Here is a 22320-nt window from a genome sequence, read left to right as displayed (position 1 = left end):
ACAAATATTGCCAAGTGTAGGCTAATCATATTGTGGCGAACAGGACGACCGAGGGACGTGAGGGAACGGCGCGAGGCCGGTGGTGAGATTTCTAATGAGCAACACCTGTGAAGCACACCGGTCACGGATCTCTCACGGAGGAGCGGAAGCATAAAGGAGGAGCGACGACGTTGATGATCGAGAGAGGAACAGGCCTGTGTTTGGTTTTTGTATTTGTGTTTTAGGCCCTGTCCACACAAAGATGCGTTTAGCTGTATACGTAAAAAAAAATTTTATCGGATCGCCGTTTCGTCCAGACGGATCCGGCGTTTTGGGAGACTGAAACCGCTAATTTTTGAAACCGGGTCCCAGGGTGGATAAATCTGAAAACGACACCCTTGCGTCTTAGTGTGTACGCCCAATCCGTATATTTTGTGAAACGATGATGTCATCACCCCACGTGTCGACTAGTCAGACGCGCTAAATCAGTAACAAAACAACTGCGACTACTTGTTTGAGTTCATGCTTCAGAAGCTACTGAGCCTCTTTTATTTCTTTATTTATTATTTAGGTCTACTTTAATGTATTTTTATTTTATTTCTTTATTTTACTTCTTTATTTGTTTCTGTTTCTTTATTGTGCTATGCTGCTTGTATTTTGTCTGATTAAACATTTCGTATTTTGTAGGGATGGGTATTTCAAGCAAAAATAATATTCGACGATCGCTGGGAATTATTTGATTATTATTCAAAAAACGCACCTCTGCCCCTTATGCTCACCGGTAACACGGCGTTCGCTCCGACATTACATTTCTCTGTACTGTAGGCCTACATGTTGTAGCCATTAAAGAAAAGTTAGTTTCATATTTATGTTTAAATAATATGTTATTTTTTCCATTTCATATATGTTGATTATATGAAAAGTGAACAGCGTGAGTAGCCTAATCATAAGATGCGCAATATCGAGACACATCATTTTGACCACTTCATTAAGTTTGTTTTATATAAAGCCTTTCTTTAAAGTGAATTTCGTTTTGTACAAATTGTATCTTAATTTTAATCAATGTTTCATCAACCAGTTGTCTGGATTTAATAAATAAGAACCAAATAGGCCTATAGCAGACAATAGCCATCAGGACAGGGAGGCGCCGATGCGATATAACTTGCATCCCACGTGAACTGGAGCTTGTCTCATAAATGAACAGACATTCAGAAATATATCTAAGCTTGAAATGTCTACTTTTAAACAAAACAATTCGAAACGAAACAGACAACTCTCTAATAATCCGTATGAAGTGTGCATTTATCTCTAGCCTATAAGCACCTTCACCTACTGCCAAGGTGGCGAGTCAGCATCGTCACAGAAAACACTAGTTTATTAATAAATAATTAAACTGTCTCCTTGCTAAATTTGACACATTCATAATGATTAGGCTATTTGCCGGTTCTTTGTGGCAAGCTTTATGCGTCTGCTAACTAATCGAATATCGTGACTCATTCCTATTTTGTACCAGGCCATTTATGGTTTTTCATATTGTTCAATAAAGTTCTTGGTTAAAAAGAAAGAAAAAAAAGAAGCTACTGTTCCTAATATTATTGTATACAGCGCGCATGTTTTATTCGCAAGTCTTCTTCTCTGTTTTTAGTGTATCTGTGTCAGAAATACAGCGCCTCATACTGGTCTGGCATGTATACTACATCGGTTTCAGTCGGTTTCAGTGGTTTCGTGTGTACGCAGATATTTCTTGAGACGGCGCCGTGTTTACAGATTTTTTTTATAGAACGAGGAAATAGAACGAGGAAAAAAAAGATCGGATAGGGAAAGCTCTGGCTTCGTGTGGACGTGGCCTTATTTTCGGTAGCCAGCAGTCGTCCGTGAGGGGCTGCTGTCGTTTTTTTTTTTTGGTTTGTTTGTTTTATTTTAATAAAGTATTTTGAATGTTCGCCGGTTCCCGCCTCCTTCTTCCCTGAACTTTGCTACACATATAAATGATGACTATATATATGACTATAATGATGCACAGACTTGATGATGCACTTTACTATCTGACATTAAGACCATATCTGACTTAGAGTTCACTTCCAGGCTTAAGTTGTGGCTAAAGACAAACCAAAACTGTAGCCATTTTCAAATATTGTTTTTTTCAGTTTGTTTGTGTGTGAGTGAGTGAGTGCGTGAGTGAGTGTATGTTTGAAGAAATTTGAATGTTTTATACTTGTATGTATCTCTTTTATAATGTACTTAAAAGCCCAACCAGGGACAGGAGTTGAAAATTATCATTAGCTATAAACTATGCTGCGCATCAGTTGCAGGATTTGTATTTTTACTATGTTTGACTGCATTGTCCCTGTTAAAAAAATAAAACAAATATTGGCTGTGATTTAGAAAACACTACAGATGTGAGGTTTTGCAGTGTGATTCTTTTGGTAAACAGACATTTTCTTCTCTTGGCTTAAGAAAAATGTCTTTCAGTTTAATATCTGGGCCAACATCTATGATGCATTGACCACAATTGTGTTATTACAGTGTTATTTCTCGGTACAAATCAGTAAATCATCAAGACAGATTAATCATTTCTCAGAAATGACTGAATTTGCAAGACAAAATGTCTGCTCTAATGTCTTTTCTTCCTAATCTTGTTGTCTATTAAACTTGTAATGTAATGTAAAATGTTAATTTAGTTAAAACTGTGATAGGCCTAATTATAAAATGCAATTAACTACCAATATCACTTATTTTACAGTCATGTTTCGCATGAACATACTATGTACTTATTGTTGTAATGACAATAACCAGGTAACCCAAGAACCTACCCCTAAACCTTAACTTAACCCATGTAGTTACCTTACAACTTACTTACTTTTGTGGTAACTGTAAGTACATTGAAAGTGCGTACTGTATTTGATTATCTAATTATTATTTGTTGTGTTTCTTATTGCCACAATAACTAACTGATAATGCAGTAGTGCTAAATTAATACAAGAAAACATGTATAATTACTACTTCATAACTATTGAATAATAACCACCATGTAAATGTGATGCAATAACGCAAAATGTCCTTATGAGCACTATAGATGGCATTATCTCAGGCTGTGTTTGATTACGAAGATACAGGGAGAAAGGAAAGAATGCTAGGAAAATGGGATGACGTCAGTGGCTCTACTGGAGTCGGACAGATTATCTGACACCGTTTGGCTGATTCACGACGATAGATGTGGCCTGCCGCTTTCTCTGGGCCAACTGCTGTTCTTTCTATCACTTCCAAATTGGGTTACGATTGATTGTTCATGATGCATTTCTATGCGGTGTATTTCCTCTAACAAATACAGTGGACACACACATTAATGAATGACTCATTTTTACCAGTGACTGGATGATAAAAGTGCTGTTGCGTAAATTCAAGTAATAAGCCCTCGGCTTGAGCTCTGTCCTCCCTTACCAGGATATAATGTAATGTATTTGGTTACTTGGAGCTGCCATTACACATGTTTTGAAGTCAGATTGTCTTACATGTTTACAGGTAGGCTATAATGGTAACTTGCCCATTAGAGTTCTTTTGAAAACTATTTAATGTATTTCGCTTTATGATGTAATTTCAGACTCCTATTCTTGGGTAATCTAATAAGTAAAAACTGAGAGTGTAGTGTCTATGAGATTTGTTATTGTCTGTGGTAATCTTTCTTTGTGTTCCAGATCATATACGATTTTGTAATGTTTTTGAAAGACGTAACTCTGTTAGTATTTTCTAATTAGTCTCAGCAACTTTGCAAACTACAGAAGCATAATACTCCATGATTATGTAAATACCATTGTGTATTTTTTTTCATTAAAATGTTTATTATAACTGACTGATTGTCTGGATGCAAAAAAAAAAAATATCACTGTACAGTATGTCCTTTTGAATTCTACAGTTGAGTTCATCTGAGTTCAGTCTGAAATGGCTATTTTCCAAATACATTGATTTTATTACAAATTACATTATCAGAATAACAATTTGAGTGAAAAGTTATAGATTTGCTCAATTACTTATTCATCTGCATTTACATTTTAATTATAGATTTTTGTGGTTTTAGATTTATAGGCCACACTATAAACATTAACACAACTAAAACATTTTCAAGAAACACTGATGGCATTTAAAGGTAAGTTTATGAACATTAAAGGATCAAACGTTTATGTGGGCCTATTGCTAGGGGAAGAAGTCACACAGAATGTGTTGTCTTGCACTGACCTCTAGTGGTCAACATCACACACCTCTTTTTCCAGTTTAAAACCATTTAAATCAACAGACAATGTTAATATGATATCATAGTCAATTCAGTATTCTAGAATCTAGAGTATGCATCTGTGGGAAGTTTGTCTTTTAAATGTAACTCATTAATGCAATGTAATTAGCATGCAGTAAATGACAAACAACAGAGTGAGGTTTTAACTTGATTACTGAACCATCCAGATGTCATTTACCCCTCCAAACATAGTGTAACACAGTTGAAAAGACATTATCCTAAGGTCCTAAGGGATTTCAGACAGGGGGAAAAGCAGCAGGTCTAACGTGCTAACGGCTAATGAGGAAGTCTGAGATTGCTAATTCATATAACACAGTTTAGATGGAATAGTCATCTTCATGTGTGTCATGCATTCATATCATACAGAAAAAAGAAAGTCTCTATCTGCGGGTTTGTTTGCTGACCTTTTGGCCTGTTGATAGTTGATACTGTACAGATGGATATTTAGCATTAAGCTTATAGCCAAACATTTATTTTTCATCCAAACGTTTGTCTTGTGTCATCTCTAAAACTTTTAAAAGTAACAGCTAACACAAAAGAGTATACAAGCATGCCAATACTTTGTTATTTTCCTGAATAGCTTGTTAATAACTAATTAGTGGGCACTGTTGTTTTACTGTGAATAAAGCACTGCACTCTCTCTGAAGTGGTTAAAGCAGAAGGACAGTGTTGCCCTTTCAGCTTAGAATTCAGAAAGGACCTCTATAATTACTCAGTGACCTTTCCATACTGGAGGCTAGATAGCTTTCACCACATTGACTACTGTAATCAATGTACACAACTCACAGCACAAACTCAACTGGAAAAGGCTATAGACTCCCCAGTGGCTGCGACAGCATCACACAAGACTGATCTCAGAGCTGCTCTTGGGAAAAAGATGTTTGCCTAATTGTATTGAATGTGCATTCGAAGTATGTATCAAATCTTGTTAAAAGTATATATGTATTAAAAAAAACTGTCCTTACACATAATATATAACAGCCTAATAAATTAAATAAAAAACATTTAAGTGTACTGAAAGAGAGTTCACTTTCATGGCTGTTTCTTAACACACTTAAGTACACAACGTGCACTTTGTAATAATGTCATATTAAAAGTTTTTTTTGACATGCTTTAAAGTACACTTATTTTCAGCTGACTAATATACTAAAGCACATGTAAAGCATTTGATTTTGAATTTTAACTGTTATTTAATATTCCAGTAAATCATCATCATTACACAAGTGTAATTATAAATGTAAGTACATCACACATGTTTCAATAGAAATTACATTAAATTATATTTTGATATACCATACATGCATTGTCAGTACACCCGGCATTATAAGTAATTATGACATTACACAGATGTACTTAAGTCCTACTTAAATATGTCAAAAATATCCGAAGTTCAATTTCATTCAATATAAATGTAAACTATAATACATTTTCCTTTAATTGCAAATGTCACGTTTATTATAATAAATACTTATATTTATAAATAAATCATACTTAAGGTCTGAAAACATTTAATTTGCACTTATATACTTTTAAAATCTAAAATCTTTTAAAACAAATTATTCTTTTTAAAAGTATGCTAAAGTCTACTACTTTGTCACAAGTGAGTAACTGCAACATTCATGATAACTGCCTAATATGGCTATGAGATATTTACATGTTGAGTCTGCTGAGTCAGACAAATGAGGAGATTAGGAAACGTTGTGCTTCAGTTTATGTGATTCACTGAAACAATTGACTCACTTCTGTAAAGACCACCAGCGCTTCTCAACTGAATTTGTTTCAGGATCCATATTTTATATTTATTAAAACGTGAGCCAACAAAGTAACAAAAATGGGAATAGTATAGTGTAATAGTGTATTTATTTATTTTAAAAGAAGAAGGCCTGTCATGCAGCCTAAAATTATTTGATCTCCACACAGAGAATTCTGTCTTATAGAACATGTTTGCCAATAGACATAACCCACACTGACACGTACACATATATGCTTATACTGTATTTGTACTAAGTGAAACATACAATCAATTTCTTAACCATAACCATTCAAAGTACAGCATTCAAAAGAAGAAATGAATGTTCCTATCAGAGAAATGTCTGAAAAGGGTATATGGCAGGCACTTTTTCCAAAGTGATGTGCTTCTAAACACTCCCTGGTTCCACACTGCTCTGTGCTCCATGAGCCGGATATCGATCGAGCACCATCATGAAGGATATATCAATTTACTAAACGCACTATAAGGCGAGGAAGCTTCCAGCGGAGACTGGGCAACTAGGAAACATAGGTGTATCCTTCCCTGGAGTCTTTTTTTATGTGTCCAAAATCATTCTTTACACTTCTGGATTACTGAACAGGTTTATTGAATCGACCAAAAAAAGCAGCAGTACATCTTCCTTTATTCAAAATGTCTGCATGGCTACATCAACATAACAGCACAGCAAAGTAGTACAATGTTTTATTACAGTATTTAAAGTCAGTATTTGAATAATTTTATATGAATATAAGACAAATACAGTGATATTATAAATATACATTAAATATATACATTATATATTCAAAGGCAGCTTTGGCTTTGAATATGCGTCTTGGTTTTCTTTTAAAAAACAATAAATAAAGGTTTGTGGTTATTAAATTTGCTTTAGTGAAAATTAAATGTTACAGTAAGCAACAGTAAATGACCAACAATAAAATACGCTCTTTCAGTTTACTAATAATATTAAAACCAAACATACGTCAGTCCACGTATGTTCAGTTATACCTTTACAAATGTTTTTTTCAAAGTATTTTAGTGCAAAATCATTGTTGACGTGACACTTGAATATTCCACCAATTCCTCCCTCCTCGCATCTCATTCTTTCCACACCTTAGCTGTCGGAAAGTCGGAAAGAATGGAAGTGAGGAAAGGTAAATGAGATTGCACAATCAAACAAATCAGAGGTACTGTATATATTTTTCTCCTGGATGGGATTCAAACCTTGGGCATAATGTTTCTTTCCCACTCCTCCATTTGAGCTTCTTTGTATCTTCATAGTGACCTACACACTATATGAAGTGTGAGGGCACAGCTCTCAGTGTCAGCGGTGTTATTCTGTTGTCTTTGGGACTGTCACCGCACTTGCTAATAACTGTAATGTTTGTGAGCACTGAGGATTTGCTCTTCCATCCAGGATGCAAAAGTCTCAAAAAAACTCCTCGAGCGCTCTTTCGGAAATGACTCCCTACGATAACGTACAAGAAAGGATTTATTGAGCTATTGCTATACCCTATATAAGAAGCCAGCTGGTTGCCTATTTGCAATATGTCCTCCCAAAGGCACCCAGGAAGGAGCTGAAAGTAGTCGAGAGTGTTTAGGAACCGCACCAGCTGAAAGGGTGTCCAGCACAGGAAAAATACCGCTAGGACCGTCAGAACCAGCTGAGCGGCCTTCCTCTCCGTCCGCACCCTCGGTCGAATCACTAGGCCACGATTTTTAAGTGCCTTGACTATGTGAAAGGTGCAAAGTGAAATGATCGGAAGGGGAACCAGGAATCCAATCAAGTTGGTCGTAAGGTTTCGTTGGAGCACCCAGGCCGGATGAGGGTACGCTAGGTAGCAAGCTTCCACCCCTAAGAATGGAATGAAATTTACTCTTCGGAAAAGCAAGGCTGGGAGGCTGAGGGTGAATCCAACTGCCCAAATCATCGCACAAATACGCTTGGCCCATTTGGGGCATCTCAGCCTACTGGGATTCATGGGTTTGGCCAAGGCAAGGTAGCGGTCAACGCTGACCAGCACTATGAAAAGCACGCTGCAGTAGTAGTTCATCGAGATGGCGGTGTTGACCACCTTGCAGAGCAGATGACCAAAGTCCCACTGATAGTCTTGGGAGACGGTGACCGCCCAGAAGGGCAAACAGAGGACCATTATGAGGTCTGCAGCTGCCAGGTTGCCCAGATACACATCAGCTACGCTGCACGACTTCCGCTGGAGGTAGAACACGCAGAGGACCAGACTGTTGCCCACCACTCCCAGGATACTGATAAGAGCCAGAAAGGGAGGCTGGAGAGAAGACAGCCATATCCAGGCAACTGTGTCGTTGCAGAGGAGGTTCGATGAATTTAGTTCCATTGAGACACTGTGAAAAATATATATATTTTTTTACTTTTAAGATTTACTTTGAAACCATTTTCAATTAGTTTGTTTTTATACATTTCTTTGTATAACTATTCTAATTTCTAAACAAGACATTTTGAAGTAGAACGACTAAAATGGTATTTTCTTGTAAAATGGATGACAATAATCAACAGTGTAAATTTATGTTGAGGACAATCACAAAAACCTGCTGTTTATTCCTAAATTGGTGAAGTTTAAAGTTTCCTTCCTGTTTGGCGAAAAAAATAAAATAAAAAAGAACTAATCAAATTCTAGGAATGAAGGGGAGTCATTTATTGGAACTGATCCACCTAACTGAGCAAAACCTGGACATTCCAAGTATCTTCAGTAGGCTATATTACATTTTTACACATTTTCGGAATATTGGCAAAATGTGTTAAAATAGTTGATCTCTCATATCCATATATCAGATAATTCAATTTAATTATTTAATAACAAAGTCTCTTAAAGTCTAATAACCCGTTACTGTGATTAGTGATGAAGTTTGTTTGAATAACCATTATTATTAAAGTCCCAGTGACTTGTAAGAATCTCTCCTACCTTTCATGTTAAGTGACAGCTCCAGATTACAGATCCAGAGCCACTATCCGTTCATTTCCGATGTGTTGTCTGGCTGAATCTCCTCCAACAAGACAGTGGTGTGAACAGACAGGCGCTCTTATAAACGCGTTATGAGGCTGTCGTCACTGGAAGCCTGGATCTGTTCTCCCTTTCCATTTTTCATGCTCTGGCTGCCTTTCGTGTGAGTAAAACACTTGCACACATAACTGTTATGAAGCTGATATGAAGATAAACATTGTGACTCAAGCGTGACGCTGCCTTTATAACAAATCTTCAGCTCATGACACAGCAACTGTAGATAAACCAGATAGTATGCTGGTATTCCAGAACGATTTCACAATATGGGATTAAATGTCTTCCAGATGTATGTCCATTTTTACTACATTTTACGGAATTATTTCTCGTAAACCAAATAAACACAAATGTTAAGTTGGCAACACATTAATCTTGTAAAACCCAACAGGCCAAACTATATAAAGTGTTTCTCCTTGATCCATGGAAACTGCTATTAGATTTTGAGTATTGAAAATAAATAAAGAACGGTTCCAGTCTCTACTCCTTTCCCCTCAATTCTAATGTTCACTATGAACTCAGAAGACAAATGACATTAAAGCTTAACTGTCAGCAATGGTTGAGGCAAGGATCATATAGAGGCTGGATCTAAACGCAGCGGTTAATTAATAAACACTCAAATCAAAATAAACTCAAGAGATTAAAATACAAAAAAAGGCAGCAAAAGAACAACCATTAAACATTGACGAGATTGGACAATGCACACTTCAAACGCGGGCCTATATATAAAGATTTTTGTTTTCAGAAGTTTTTGAAAACGATAGTGATGTCATGCGTCATGCTCATGCGTATTACATGTTCAGTCTATGGGCGCATAGAGTTTCTTTACAAAGTGACATCACCATCTACTGGCCTGCCATGAATAATGAACAGTGTTTATAGTCGTTTTTTACAGATATGTGTGAAAGGGGGTCATTTTTACATTGTTTACGCCCGTGCACAAAAAAAGCGAAGGTAAAACGTTTCCGTTATTAGTACATCATTCTCATGTAAACTCACACTTAGAGTCCATGAGGAACTAAACTAAAAATTAAGTATAATGTTACATTAATATTTTTTCATGCCATTCGAATATGAACAAAAGCGAAAATATATTAAACAGAAGCAAATTTCATTTTTGGATTTGTACTTTGTTAACACTTAAACACACAGTGATCCCGGACATCATCACTACTCCTCCTCATTAATTTTTTAAGGTTAGACATAAACTTTCTTAGTATTCCACAATTAATTCATTAGGTGGAATTATTATCTTATTCCAGAAGGTGGAAAATATCTGATACACAATAATGAAGTGACGTTTCACTCATGGTTACTGCAGGCAGAAAAGAAAAGAATAGGAAGTATCATCAGCAAAACTTAAAATGGCTCAGTGATTGAACACTAGCCAGGTACTGAACACAATCATAAATTAGTGTCACTGTCACTTGATGGTGGATCTGGTGAAGAAACTGTCAGCAATCAAACAATTGATTTTGAAAATGTTGAAAATTATAGTTTTCTGCTGCATGTACTGAGAAATTAGCTCTGGTGAGGACAGTGATGTTGGTATAAAACATTTGTTCAAACTGAACCCTTCCAAGCAACAAAAGGTAACAAAATATTCTTTATTATGTAATTGTAATAATTGTTTCATCAGGAGAGTTTTATATTGTCGCGACAGGTAGAGATCCAGATATAGATATAGATCTGGGTCCCCAAAGACCCGAATATGTAATAATGATTGGTGAAACATTAATGCATTTAAGGGTTAAATGTATATTTGAAGGCCCAGTAGCTACCAATCTGTGAAGTATCATATAATTTAATTGAACCGCCAGGGGTAGAATTGACCGTTATTCAAATGTACTGTAAGGCCGTCTAACTCGATCCAATGGCGGAATTCGAATTAGCGGTGAAGGTCTTTGTGTGTTACTGTCTTTTCTCGCGGCAAAGTATTTTTGGTTAAATGCAATACATTTTATCTTATGTATTAACTCGTTTCATCTGACTCCATAAAATTAAAAGGTTTTTCAATGATATCTGTGCATCATTAAATATACGTTAATGTTTGACTATTACTTTTAACTCCAATGAAAATAAAGTCAAAGTCTGTTCGAATAATCAAATATAACAATTTATTATGTCAGGTAAATGCATTATTACAATTCCATAATCAATTGAAAGATAATCAATGCAAACAATCAAATGTTCTAGAACAAAGAGTAAAATCCTTTACCTAACACTGTATGGCTACGTGAGCTGAGAGTCGCGAGCCCCTCAACCACACGGGCTAATCTGAATACAGAAAAACAGCCCTGAGCTCTCGTTGCATTTTCCTTATATAGCCAGACCTTATTTGATATGTAAAACTTGAGTTTAGTGGAAATTTACTGTATTCCCCCACCATTACTGGGGGTAGAAGTTGACCATCTGCTAAGAACAGTGGAAATTAGCATTCATGAATTTACACCTTTGGGAGTGCCTAGAGACCACATTCCTTTGTGTGCCAGTTATTCCTAAACTCTGCCAGGATGAAGAATGGGGGAGAGAAATGTAGAATTAGGATGAGGGAGGTGAGACCTTCGTCTCAATAGTGCATGAGGGGGCGTTCAAATGTTAATTTCCTTTGTTTTCTCAGAGAGTGGCACTCTCTTAAAGTCCTTACAGTTTTTCCAGTCTTACAGTACATAACAGATATTCAATAAAATATCCCAGTCATTGACCCCTGGCGGTTAAAGTGTTAATGATATTTTCATATAAAGTAATTATTTAGTAGTAAAAACTGTCAAATTGGTCTCAGAGTAGGGGAAAATAAATTATTGTATTTTTCTTCAAAAAGAAATTACTGTGAACTGTACTGTATATCTTAAGTACACAGCTGTCTAATTATTTATCTATCTCATTATTATTAGGTTATTAAACAAATTTAACTTTTTAAAATTAGACAAATTATCTGTACATATAGTTTTGTTAAAGGGATAGTTCACCCAAAAATGAAAAATCTGTCAGTATTTACTCACCCTCATATTTTTCCAACCCAGTAAGATCTGCGTTCATCTTCGGAAAACGAATTAAGATATTTTTGATGAAATCTGAGAGCTGGATCACTCCTCCATGGGCTTCTTCAGGGATTGAAACTTGCCAGCCCCGAAAAGTTATTAAAGACATCGTTAAAATAGTCCAAGTGACTACAGTGGCTCAATCTTAAGTTTATCAAGTGACGAGAATACTTTTTGTATGCAAAAACAAACAAAAATAATGACTTTATTTCAACTATTCATTTCCTTCTCTTTGGGCCTCTAGTCAGTTAACTTATTGTAATAGCGTAGAGCTACGTCACACGTAGGCTCACTATTTTGGCCGACGCTGGTCATGTGTGTGAAGCGTGTGACGTATAACAACAGAAGCTATTATACTAGTGAACTGAGTCGAAGCCCACAGAAAAGGAAATTAATAGTTGAAATAAAGTTGTTATTTTTTTTTTTTTGTGCACAAAAAGTATTCTCGTCGTTTGATAAACTTAAAGGACAAGTTCGGTATTTTACACTTAAAGCCCCGTTTTAAGATAGTTTCTGATGAAATAGAACGGTTAAGATTGAAATTTGGACAAATGCTGCCGTCCCGAGAATTTTCGGTTTCTGTGTTAGCACCCCCCCATCTCCACAATGGTTTCATAGGGGCACTGGAACAATATCATTCATAAAACACAATAAACTTGAGTTTACAAAAACGTGAAACTCACTGAGTGGTCTGGGGTGTTCTCTGATATGCTCACACAAAAATCGCTTCAAAAGATGCTTTCCAACAGGTGTTTTACCATTCGTTGTAAAACTGTGGACCTACTTTTCCAAACGCCTCACAACCGGACATTCTTCCGTTGAGAGCTTGAATAATAGACACTCCAGCCCAGTTGGTGGCGATAATATACCTTTGCCAATGTTTGGATAGCGTAGCCTACGATACCGCGACTGGAAGACTACAGAAAGAATACAAACAACCCCATTTCCGTTTCCGGCAGCGGAGAAATCGGTGCCTGACTCTCTGTGTCATGTGGCGCACACATGCAAGGTCTCTCGCTCTCTCTCTCTCCGCCGTGCGCGCACTATACGGTTTGGAGCACAGTCTATTCTGTCTCGCATGCGCGCTCTTGCTCGCTCGCTGTAGATTGAGGGAGATTTTAACTAATTTGCGGGCATCAGGGAGCCGTTATCAATATGCTGAAGACTCCCGAAACGTCTGCTGGTGGCGAGGGGATTAATGAAGATACCGAATACAAAACGCTCCAAGTTTTGGCTGCATTTCACGTGTAAAATTACGCTCAGAACGCCCTCTGTGTTTGCCGATTGTCTGAAGCAATATAGAATCACATCAATCCAGGAGGTGATGTCGCGGGCGCCGCCACGACGCTCTTACGTCGTCATATTATATTAGTGCGCGCGCGCCATGTGCTCCTCAGATTTCTCTGCTGAAAAAGGAAGCTTGTCGACAGCGCGAGGAGCATGGCAGTGAACGCAGCGTCTCGTTCGCTATTCAGAGAACATAGGTTGCACCAGTAACCAGAGACGTTCTCTTTCATAGGTTCACTTAACGCTGTGTAGCGAAGAACGTGGGAAGTTTAGTGGGAACGAAACACCAAACTCGCCAAGCTAAGCGCTGCAGTAACTAGTACAATGACCAGATAACTTACATGACTGGTTCAAGCTGACAAAACATGGTTTTGATACACATGTTTTATACAATATTGTTTTATTTAGACATTATGTAAATGTAAATTTTTATTTTATATTGGTTTATTATTACCATATGTTACTTGTATTTATATTGTTTAAAGATTTAAGTTAATATTGTGTCCAGTATGGCCCTGTAAATAAAATGGTATTATTTTTTGACAAAGTGTGTGCAGTTTGGTTTTCTTAAGTACCGTTTCAAGAACCATTTAAAAAATACCGAGTAGGTACTGGTATCGGATAAAACCCAACCGATACCCAACCCTAGTGCTAACACAAAAACCTAAAATTCTCGGGACAGCAGCATTTGTCCAAATTTCAATCTTAACCGTTCTATTTCATCAGAAACGATCTTAAAACAGGGCTTTAAGCGTAAAATACCGAACTTTAAGATTGAGCCACTGTAGTCACTTGGACTATTTTAACGATGTCTTTAATAACTTTTCGGGGCTGGCAAGTTTCAATCCCTGAAGAAGCCCATGGAGGAGTGATCCAGCTCTCAGATTTCATCAAAAATATCTTAATTCGTGTTCCGAAGATGAACGAAGGTCTTACGGGGTTGGAACAACATGAGGGTGAGTAAATACTGACAGATTTTTCATTTTTGGGTGAACTATCCCTTTAAACACTTGAGTGAGCAAATATTTAAATTACTTCTTCTTCTTCTTCTTCTTCTTATTATTATTATTATTATAATTATTATTATTATCATCAATAACAATGACAACCATCATCATAATAATATTATTATCATTTACTTTTTGGGGGGATCAATGCGCTGCAAAATGGCAGGCTTACTTTATTCATAAAAGCAGGTCACGCAGACAGTCCGTGCCATGATCAGCACTTCCCGCTCTCACCTGAGATGGATTGCTTAATTAAAGCTGGTGGCAGCAAGACTTTGTTGGGAGGCTCAGAGGAGGTCATGGGTGGGGGTGTGCATGAAGCCATCTGTATCTGTTATCTGGATCCCTCATCAAGGCAGTCGCCACTTTTTATAGTTCCAAACAGTAGAAGGTCCTAGTAAAATTATGCTTTTCTGTCTGCATTCTTGCATACACTCGAGCAGTGAATAAGCAGAGTTCATTAAGTTAAATATTTTTTCTTCAAGAATCTAGATGACATTTCATGACCTAAATAGAGCTGGTGCATTAAGAGGAAATTATGAAGGAGAGGCGTTTCAGCGCTGTTTAGATCATGAAATGTCAAACTCTTGAAGAAAGATTTCACTTTATAAACAAAAAGAGAAAAAGAGAGAATGAGAGTAACAAAAGCCACACTAAAACTGATTTCTTGCCATGAACAATCTAGTTCATATTGTAGCTATTACTGGATTAAAGATTAAGCACAAAGTTAAAATCCTACAGCTGTTTAAATTTTCCTACTGCTTTCAACAATCTTCTGAGAGTTACTGGATAGTGTCATGGCCGATTGTCGTATGTCTGGTATGTGGATAACGCAGCACCGTCAGACAGCAAGAAATGGTGAACCTGAATAGCATGAGGCCCACAGAAGGGCTATTTTGCAAATCAATATTACTATGGAAACGTGACATAGTATTACATGACTACTAGTTCCGGTCTATTACTGGCCCGAACAATGTTCCAGAAAACTGATGTGTAACTGAGATGCTTTAATTTCACTTCAATGGACTATGTTAAATTATATCCTAATTTTTGATTTATGTATTTATTTATTTTGCTTAATTTGAATTGCTTGCTCTGCCTACATATAAGCAATGTTAGAGTTTATCTTTCTAACAGTATATACAATTGACAGTCAAGATAAATAATATAAATATATATCATATCAAATATACTGGGTTTCACTTTATTTTGATGGAACCTTTAACACATTCTGTTGACTATAAGTAACATTGCACCTACATGTCTGCTAACTCCCATTAGGTTGTTAGTAGAGTATTAGTAGAGTATTAGTAGAGTATTGGTAGACTGGTAGAGTTAGGGTTAGAATAAGTTGACATGTACTTGCAAAGTTACTTATAGTCCGTAGAAATTCTGTTGGAGGACCAACACAATAAATAGGATAATAGCAGATATTAAGCAGACAGTCTACTAATAGTCTAATGAGAGTTAGTTGACATGTAGTTGCAAAGTTACTTATAGTCAACAGAATGTTAAAAAGGGACCATCAAAATAAAGTGTTACCATACCATACATACATGGTACATACCATGTTTTTTCTATTTTGGCTCATTTGCATTATATTTTAGGGGCTGTTTACACAACATCGTTTTCAACTAAAAACGTAAAAAAAATGTATGCATTTTGGCCGTTTGTTTACGCGACAACAGCATTTTGGGTGCCGTAAAACGCATACTTTTGAAAACAGTCTCCGTGTAAACAACAAAAACACGAATCTCTGAAGACGATGACATGCTTATTACGTTTTCAGTCTATAGTGTTTCGTCGTTTCAATCGTTTTCACGGATCCGTGTGAATGGGAATAATTTTGACAATGGTGTCGTCTGTACGCAGAAAACTCTAAATGAAAAACTTCTCCGTTTTAAGCATATCGTTGTCTAGTAAATGTACCCTCAGTTCCGATCCTGTTTGCCTGTGTTCCCTTTGCCCTAGTTTCCAGCTGATTCTTTTGATTAATCGTTCAGTTCACCTGTCGTTCAATTAATTATCTCATTTAGTGTTTTTATTTATACTCCCTGTTTTTTTCAGTTCTTGGTACTGTCTTGTCTGAGTTATGTGGTTGTGGTTTCCTGTTCTCAAGCAAGGATTTATTTAATTTTCTTACTGGAGACTTGAACACTTTTAAATAGGCTTCATGTGTTATATAAATGAAGACAGAATGCTGCAGCTGTATCAAGCAGTGCACGTGTATCAGCAGTCTAAATTCTTAATTATATAATTTTTACTTCTTGACTAATTTATTGCGTGATTTAAGCAATATTTGCTATTACATTAAATTGTTAATATGCTAATCATTTGTTAATATTATATTGGTTGCACTTTATTTTGATGTTTCACTTTAGACATTCTGACTATAAGTAACTTTGCAACTACATGTCAACTAACTCTCATTAGAGTAGTAGTAGACTGTTCGGGTTTGGGTTAGTTGAATTAGTGACATGTAGTAGAATATCTGTTGGGCGACCATGAAAATAAAGTGTTAGCAGATATTAAGCAGACAGTCTAATAATACTATAATGACTGGTGGTTGGCATGTGGTTGCAAAGTTTCTTATAGTTACTGTAGCAGTCTAAAGTGAACCATCGGAATAAAGTGTATTAATGTTAAAACTGTAATATTAAACAAATTGTTTTTGACCTTCTGAATCTTGAGACTATTTGTTGAATAAGATTTAGGACAAAATAAAAAAAATATATATAGAAACAGTTAACCTAAATTATTCAAATAAATAATTTCAAGTAAAAATATTTAAATATTACAAATACAATCATTGATGTGTGCCCGTTTTAAAACATTTATATTCTGGGCATCATCTGTTTGAATTAGAGAAACAGAAGGCTATTTAACCAAGCGACAAACTAAACAGAGCTGAACAGGCTGACATATATGAGCCCTGTAAATTGATGTCCATAATATTACACACAGACCAGCAATATCCGTTCAGGAAAATCTGTCCACAAGACAGTTAACAGACTCCTAATCATCAAATCTTACTGTCCAGAACATGGAAAACATGGGGCAGGAGCGCATAAGATTACATATCTGCAACATTGGAAATTTCTATAAAACAAATAAAGCAGATCTAGGCTTGGTGTGGCATGTCTAATTATATTGGGTTGAGTCCCGATTTCAACATAATTTCTTGGGAAAACAAGGAGGGAACACCTTGCTGGGAAACAACATATGAAGATCGATTGTGTGAGGTTCAATTGTGCTCTGTGTATTTTTTTCAGAACTACCAAGTTAATACTTTGTATGTTTTCTTTTTTTTTTGCATGTTACCCTTTTCCAATTTTTGAGTTTCATTTTTGTTATTTAATTGCAAAAATACTATAAAATAAATATGATTAATAATTATACATTTAACTTTTGATGATTTAATATTTCAAATAAAGGTATTCTCAAATCATTGTCAATAATCATCAGATTCTCTTTATCTGTAACGTGTTAGACACCCCCGAGAAAAGATTAATCAAAAATACTTAGAGAAAACACTAGGATATAGATATAGTAATAACACATTCACGTAAACAATGCTGAACATTAAACTGGCTGAACTAAGGACTTAAATACACCTAGGAGCAATGGAAAACCGAATAGGTGTAGAACTAATTGACAACGGAAACAAACAAGGAATTAGAACCCAGGCATACGGGCACAGGGAAAATCAAACTGAATGCACAATGAACTGAAGAATTAAACATAACTGTAACATTATCATCACTATCGTTGTATTTATACCATGTTCGGATGCTTCCCTATATACAGGTATATAGTATGTAAAAAGCAGTTCGCCAAAAGCGTAGGATGTCCGAATACATAGTAATCGAAAAACATTATTCGAAAATTCCCTGGATGACCTACTACTTCCACAGAGATTCTGAAGTGCACTTTTGATGAACTTTATACTATCCCATGAGGCCATGGGAGAGGATTTTTGAATGGCAGTGAAGCAAGGTAACTGACGCTGGTTGGTCAAGTGACAGTCACAACATGGCAGATTTAGTACAATTCTAATTTCACTCCACCCACATTCATATTACAGTATATAGAACATAGAACATACTTTTTTTAACGGTCATGAAGTAAATTCAAAAGTAGTACCTACTCAGACAGTATCTGATTTCACAGTGCATAAGTGAAGTGTGCCATTTGTCACTCACACTGAGACCGGAGATTGAGGTGCACACACACTAAGAAACATGTCAACGCTGCCCCGGAACTTTTATTAATAAAATAACTTCGCTACTGAATCACTACAACCATTCCAGTCAAATATTGCACTGTAAACATCAGCGGCAGTTTTGACTGGTCAATGCTGGTGTCACGAACTGAGACAAGAAAGTTTAGATCCAGATGCAGCTTTTAATTAAGGATGGCTGGCGCGAAACAGACGTTCCGAAGCTTTGCGAGATCCCGAAGCAAAGATGATTCGAAACACTGATCCGAAGCGTGATTCAAAACACCCACGTCACGTGACAACGGCTAAATGAAGCGTCTAAGGCTGCGTCCGAAATCGCGTACTTCCCTACTATATAGTATGCGAAAAACAGTACGCGAGCAGAGTAGTATGTCCGAAATCATAGAATTAGAAAAACAGTAGGCGAAAAGTACCCGGATGACCTACTACTTCCGCCGAGATTCTGAAGTGCGCATACGATGGACACTTTACTATCCCATGATGCCACGGGAGCGGAGTTGTTGTCGTTATATTTGAAAAATGGCGGAAAACGGAGACGAGGCTGTTTTCAAGAGTAAGTACTATAAATGATGTTTTATTAACAAAGTTCGGGAGGAGCACGTTCAGATAATTAAACCTAATTAAACACACGTGGAGCACATTCAAATAATCAAACCTAATTAGACAAGAGTGGTGCTTAATCAATGAGTTAATCGCTGTGTATATATACAGCAAACTAACCTCCGTTCATTGACAGTTTAACAGCATTTGGCCCCGCAGTACCTTCCTAACATGTCCGAATCGAGCGCTTCCCGTTTGATGAAGAATCTTTCGTCCTTCAGGATTAGGAATCTTTGCCACAATCCTCTGGTATTATCTCGTGGGCGTCAGGCCAAACAAATGGGTCCTCGCCACCGCGGGCGAAACATCAGCAATCTACTTCCGCGTATTTCTTTAAACTGTCCCATTCAATAATTCCTGCCATAGAGAAATGGTCATAAGGCAATGCCGCCCTCTTAATTCGAAGGAACGGGTCTTCCTCCAGCGTCAGGCCGCCGCAGCAGGCCCTAAGTAAGCCGCGCTGCAGATTCAGTCCCGGTCAGTCCACACTCAACATCTGCCGGGTCAACTCTGTGAGTGCTTGGCTCAAAACCTTTTCGTTTTCTGTCCCTAATTGAACTTCGTATCACTTCAGTTGTTGAATCACGAGCAAGTTATGCTATCTGGATACTAATTTTGATCGGGGGAACACGCGTTTTAAATAGTTTCCGTACAAATGATTTGCCGTTCATTAACGCGATGCTTCCTTTTGGTAAACTCACACGTAAACAATAGGTCGCACATTACGTGCAGATTGCACACCGAATCATTAAGAACCTTTCGTTAACACTGTCCTGCAATTTATTTACAAAAATTGCTTAGAAACTTAAAAGTTATAGCATAAATGCATTTTTATTTTATTTATTTTTTTGAAGTAGCGAACGAACGAACAAATCGGCAGGGAATATGACCCATAGAAATGATCAAAATAAACGGAGAAAATAAGAACATTTTCGTACGTTTAATAATCGATCTCTCAGCCCCGCACAGTTTCTGCTGAGCTCGGGATTCCAATTGCACAGGTTAAAACCATGGGTTCAGCCTCGTCCATTTGAATTCTGGGCATTAACTTGGATACAGTTGTTTTCCAGGCCTCACTGCACAAGAAAAAATCGATAGGATATTTTTGATCTCGTCCACCTTCCCACTGTTCTAAAACGCGAACTGCTATCTTTGCTCGGCCACTTAAACTTCAGATGCGCATAATCCTGCAAGGATTTAATCTCTCACCACCTCTTCGCGTTTTTGATTAACGCGCAAGAAGACGAGCATCGGCCCACCAGGCCCCAACCTACTCCTCCCTTTGCTCAGCCTCACACCAGAGGAACTCAATTTGTCCAGGTAAATTTCTCCACTGCCGCAGCAGTGATGTCTTCTCTGCTCCCGCAGGAGCTCATTTCTCCAGGTAAGTTTTCTGCTCCCGCAGGAGCTCTGTTTCTCTGGACACAAGTTTGACCCATGCTTTTTGCTTAAAGTTGAAGACCCAACTTTGTGTATGTTTTGTAAAATTCCCTTATCTGTCAAACATGTTTTATTAGATTGTTCTGCCCTTCATGCAAGCAGAATGCTCTTTTATGAAGTTTCTTCATTGAAGGACATATTTAATGAGATTATGCCTGAAAAGGTTTTGGATTTTTTATCATGTTAATTTAAATATATATATATTATATAATATGACTTGTTTATATTTGCTTTGTTTTTATTGTATTTATATGATATTTGTATTTTTGTGATTGAATTTTTGCCATGAAAATAGCTCTGAATGCCGACATGGCATTAAATAAAATAATCTGATCTGTTTCTCTGGCTATTTTCTCCACTGCCGCTGCAGTGATGTCTCCTCTGCTCCCGCAGGAGCTCTGTTTCTCTGGCTATTTTCTCCACTGCCGCAGCAGTGATGTCTCCTCTGTTCCCACAGGAGCTCTGTTTCTCTGGCTATTTTCTCCACTGCCGCAGCAGTGATGTCTCCTCTGCTCCCGCAGGAGCTCTGTTTCTCTGGCTATTTTCTCCACTGCCGCAGCAGTGATGTCTCCTCTGCTCCCGCAGGAGCTCTCTTTTTTCTCCAGGTAAGTTTCTCCACTGCCACAGTAGTGACGTCTCATCTGTTCCCACAGGAGCTCTGTTTCTCTGGCTATTTTCTCCACTGCCGCAGCAGTGATGTCTCCTCTGCTCCCGCAGGAGCTCTGTTTCTCTGGCTATTTTCTCCACTGTCGCAGCAGTGATGTCTCTGCTCCCGCAGGAGCTCTTTTTTCTCCAGGTAAGTTTCTCCACTGCCACAGTAGTGACGTCTCATCTGTTCCCACAGGAGCTCTGTTTCTCTGGCTATTTTCTCCACTGCCGCAGCAGTGATGTCTCCTCTGCTCCCGCAGGAGCTCCGTTTCCCTGGCTATTTTCTCCACTGCCGCAGCAGTGATGTCTCTGCTCCCGCAGGAGCTCTGTCTCTCTGGCTAATTTCTCCACTGCCGCAGCAGTGATGTCTCCTCTGCTCCCGCAGGAGCTCCGTTTCCCTGGCTATTTTCTCCACTGCCGCAGCAGTGATGTCTCCTCTGATCCCGCAGGAGCTCCGTTTCCCTGGCTATTTTCTCCACTTCCGCAGCAGTGATGTCTCCTCTGCTCCCGCAGGAGCTCTGTTTCTCTGGCTATTTTCTCCACTGCCGCAGCAGTGATGTCTCCTCTGCTCCCGCAGGAGCTCTGTTTCTCTGGCTATTTTCTCCACTGCCGCAGCAGTGATGTCTCCTCTGCTCCCGCAGGAGCTCTGTTTCTCTGGCTATTTTCTCCACTGCCGCTGCAGTGATGTCTCTGCTCCCGCATGAGCTCTGTTTCTCTGGCTATTTTCTCCACTGCCGCAGCAGTGATGTCTCCTCTCCAGTACCTCACTATTCAGAATTAATATTCCTGTTAAAACCCCTACGTGATGCCTCTTTCTCTGTCCAGCGAGCATTGGTCTCCCAGCGGACGTTGCATGCATCTGTTTCCTCTTTCTCCGTCCAGCGAGCATTGGTCTCCCAGCGGACGTCGCATGCATCTATGTTTCCTCTTTCTCTGTCCAGCGAGCATTGGTCTCCCAGCGGACGTTGCATGCATCTATGTTTCCTCTTTCTCTGTCCAGCGAGCATT

The 22320-nt window shown here is 37.8% G+C and overlaps 1 protein-coding gene across 1 annotated transcript; it reads right to left on the bottom strand.

Annotated features, from left to right (window-relative positions):
- Nucleotides 1-6922: 6922 nt before the first annotated feature.
- On the bottom strand, nt 6923-9060 carry LOC143728712 (B2 bradykinin receptor). The gene is made up of 2 exons (XM_077219556.1): nt 8957-9060; nt 6923-8378 (listed from the first exon to the last, which is right to left on the bottom strand). Exon 2 carries the CDS (start codon nt 8369-8371, stop codon nt 7307-7309), a length of 1065 nt encoding a protein of 354 aa, XP_077075671.1. The 5' UTR covers nt 8372-8378; nt 8957-9060; the 3' UTR covers nt 6923-7306.
- Nucleotides 9061-22320: the final 13260 nt, after the last annotated feature.

This window comes from Siphateles boraxobius, unplaced genomic scaffold, assembly GCF_051911475.1.
Source record: "Siphateles boraxobius isolate OS27281-9 unplaced genomic scaffold, OSU_SipBor_1 8, whole genome shotgun sequence".
NCBI classification, from domain to species: Eukaryota; Metazoa; Chordata; class Actinopteri; order Cypriniformes; family Leuciscidae; genus Siphateles; species Siphateles boraxobius.
The sequence above is the reverse complement of the archived record's forward strand: the minus strand, read 5'-3'. Positions and strand labels throughout refer to the sequence as shown.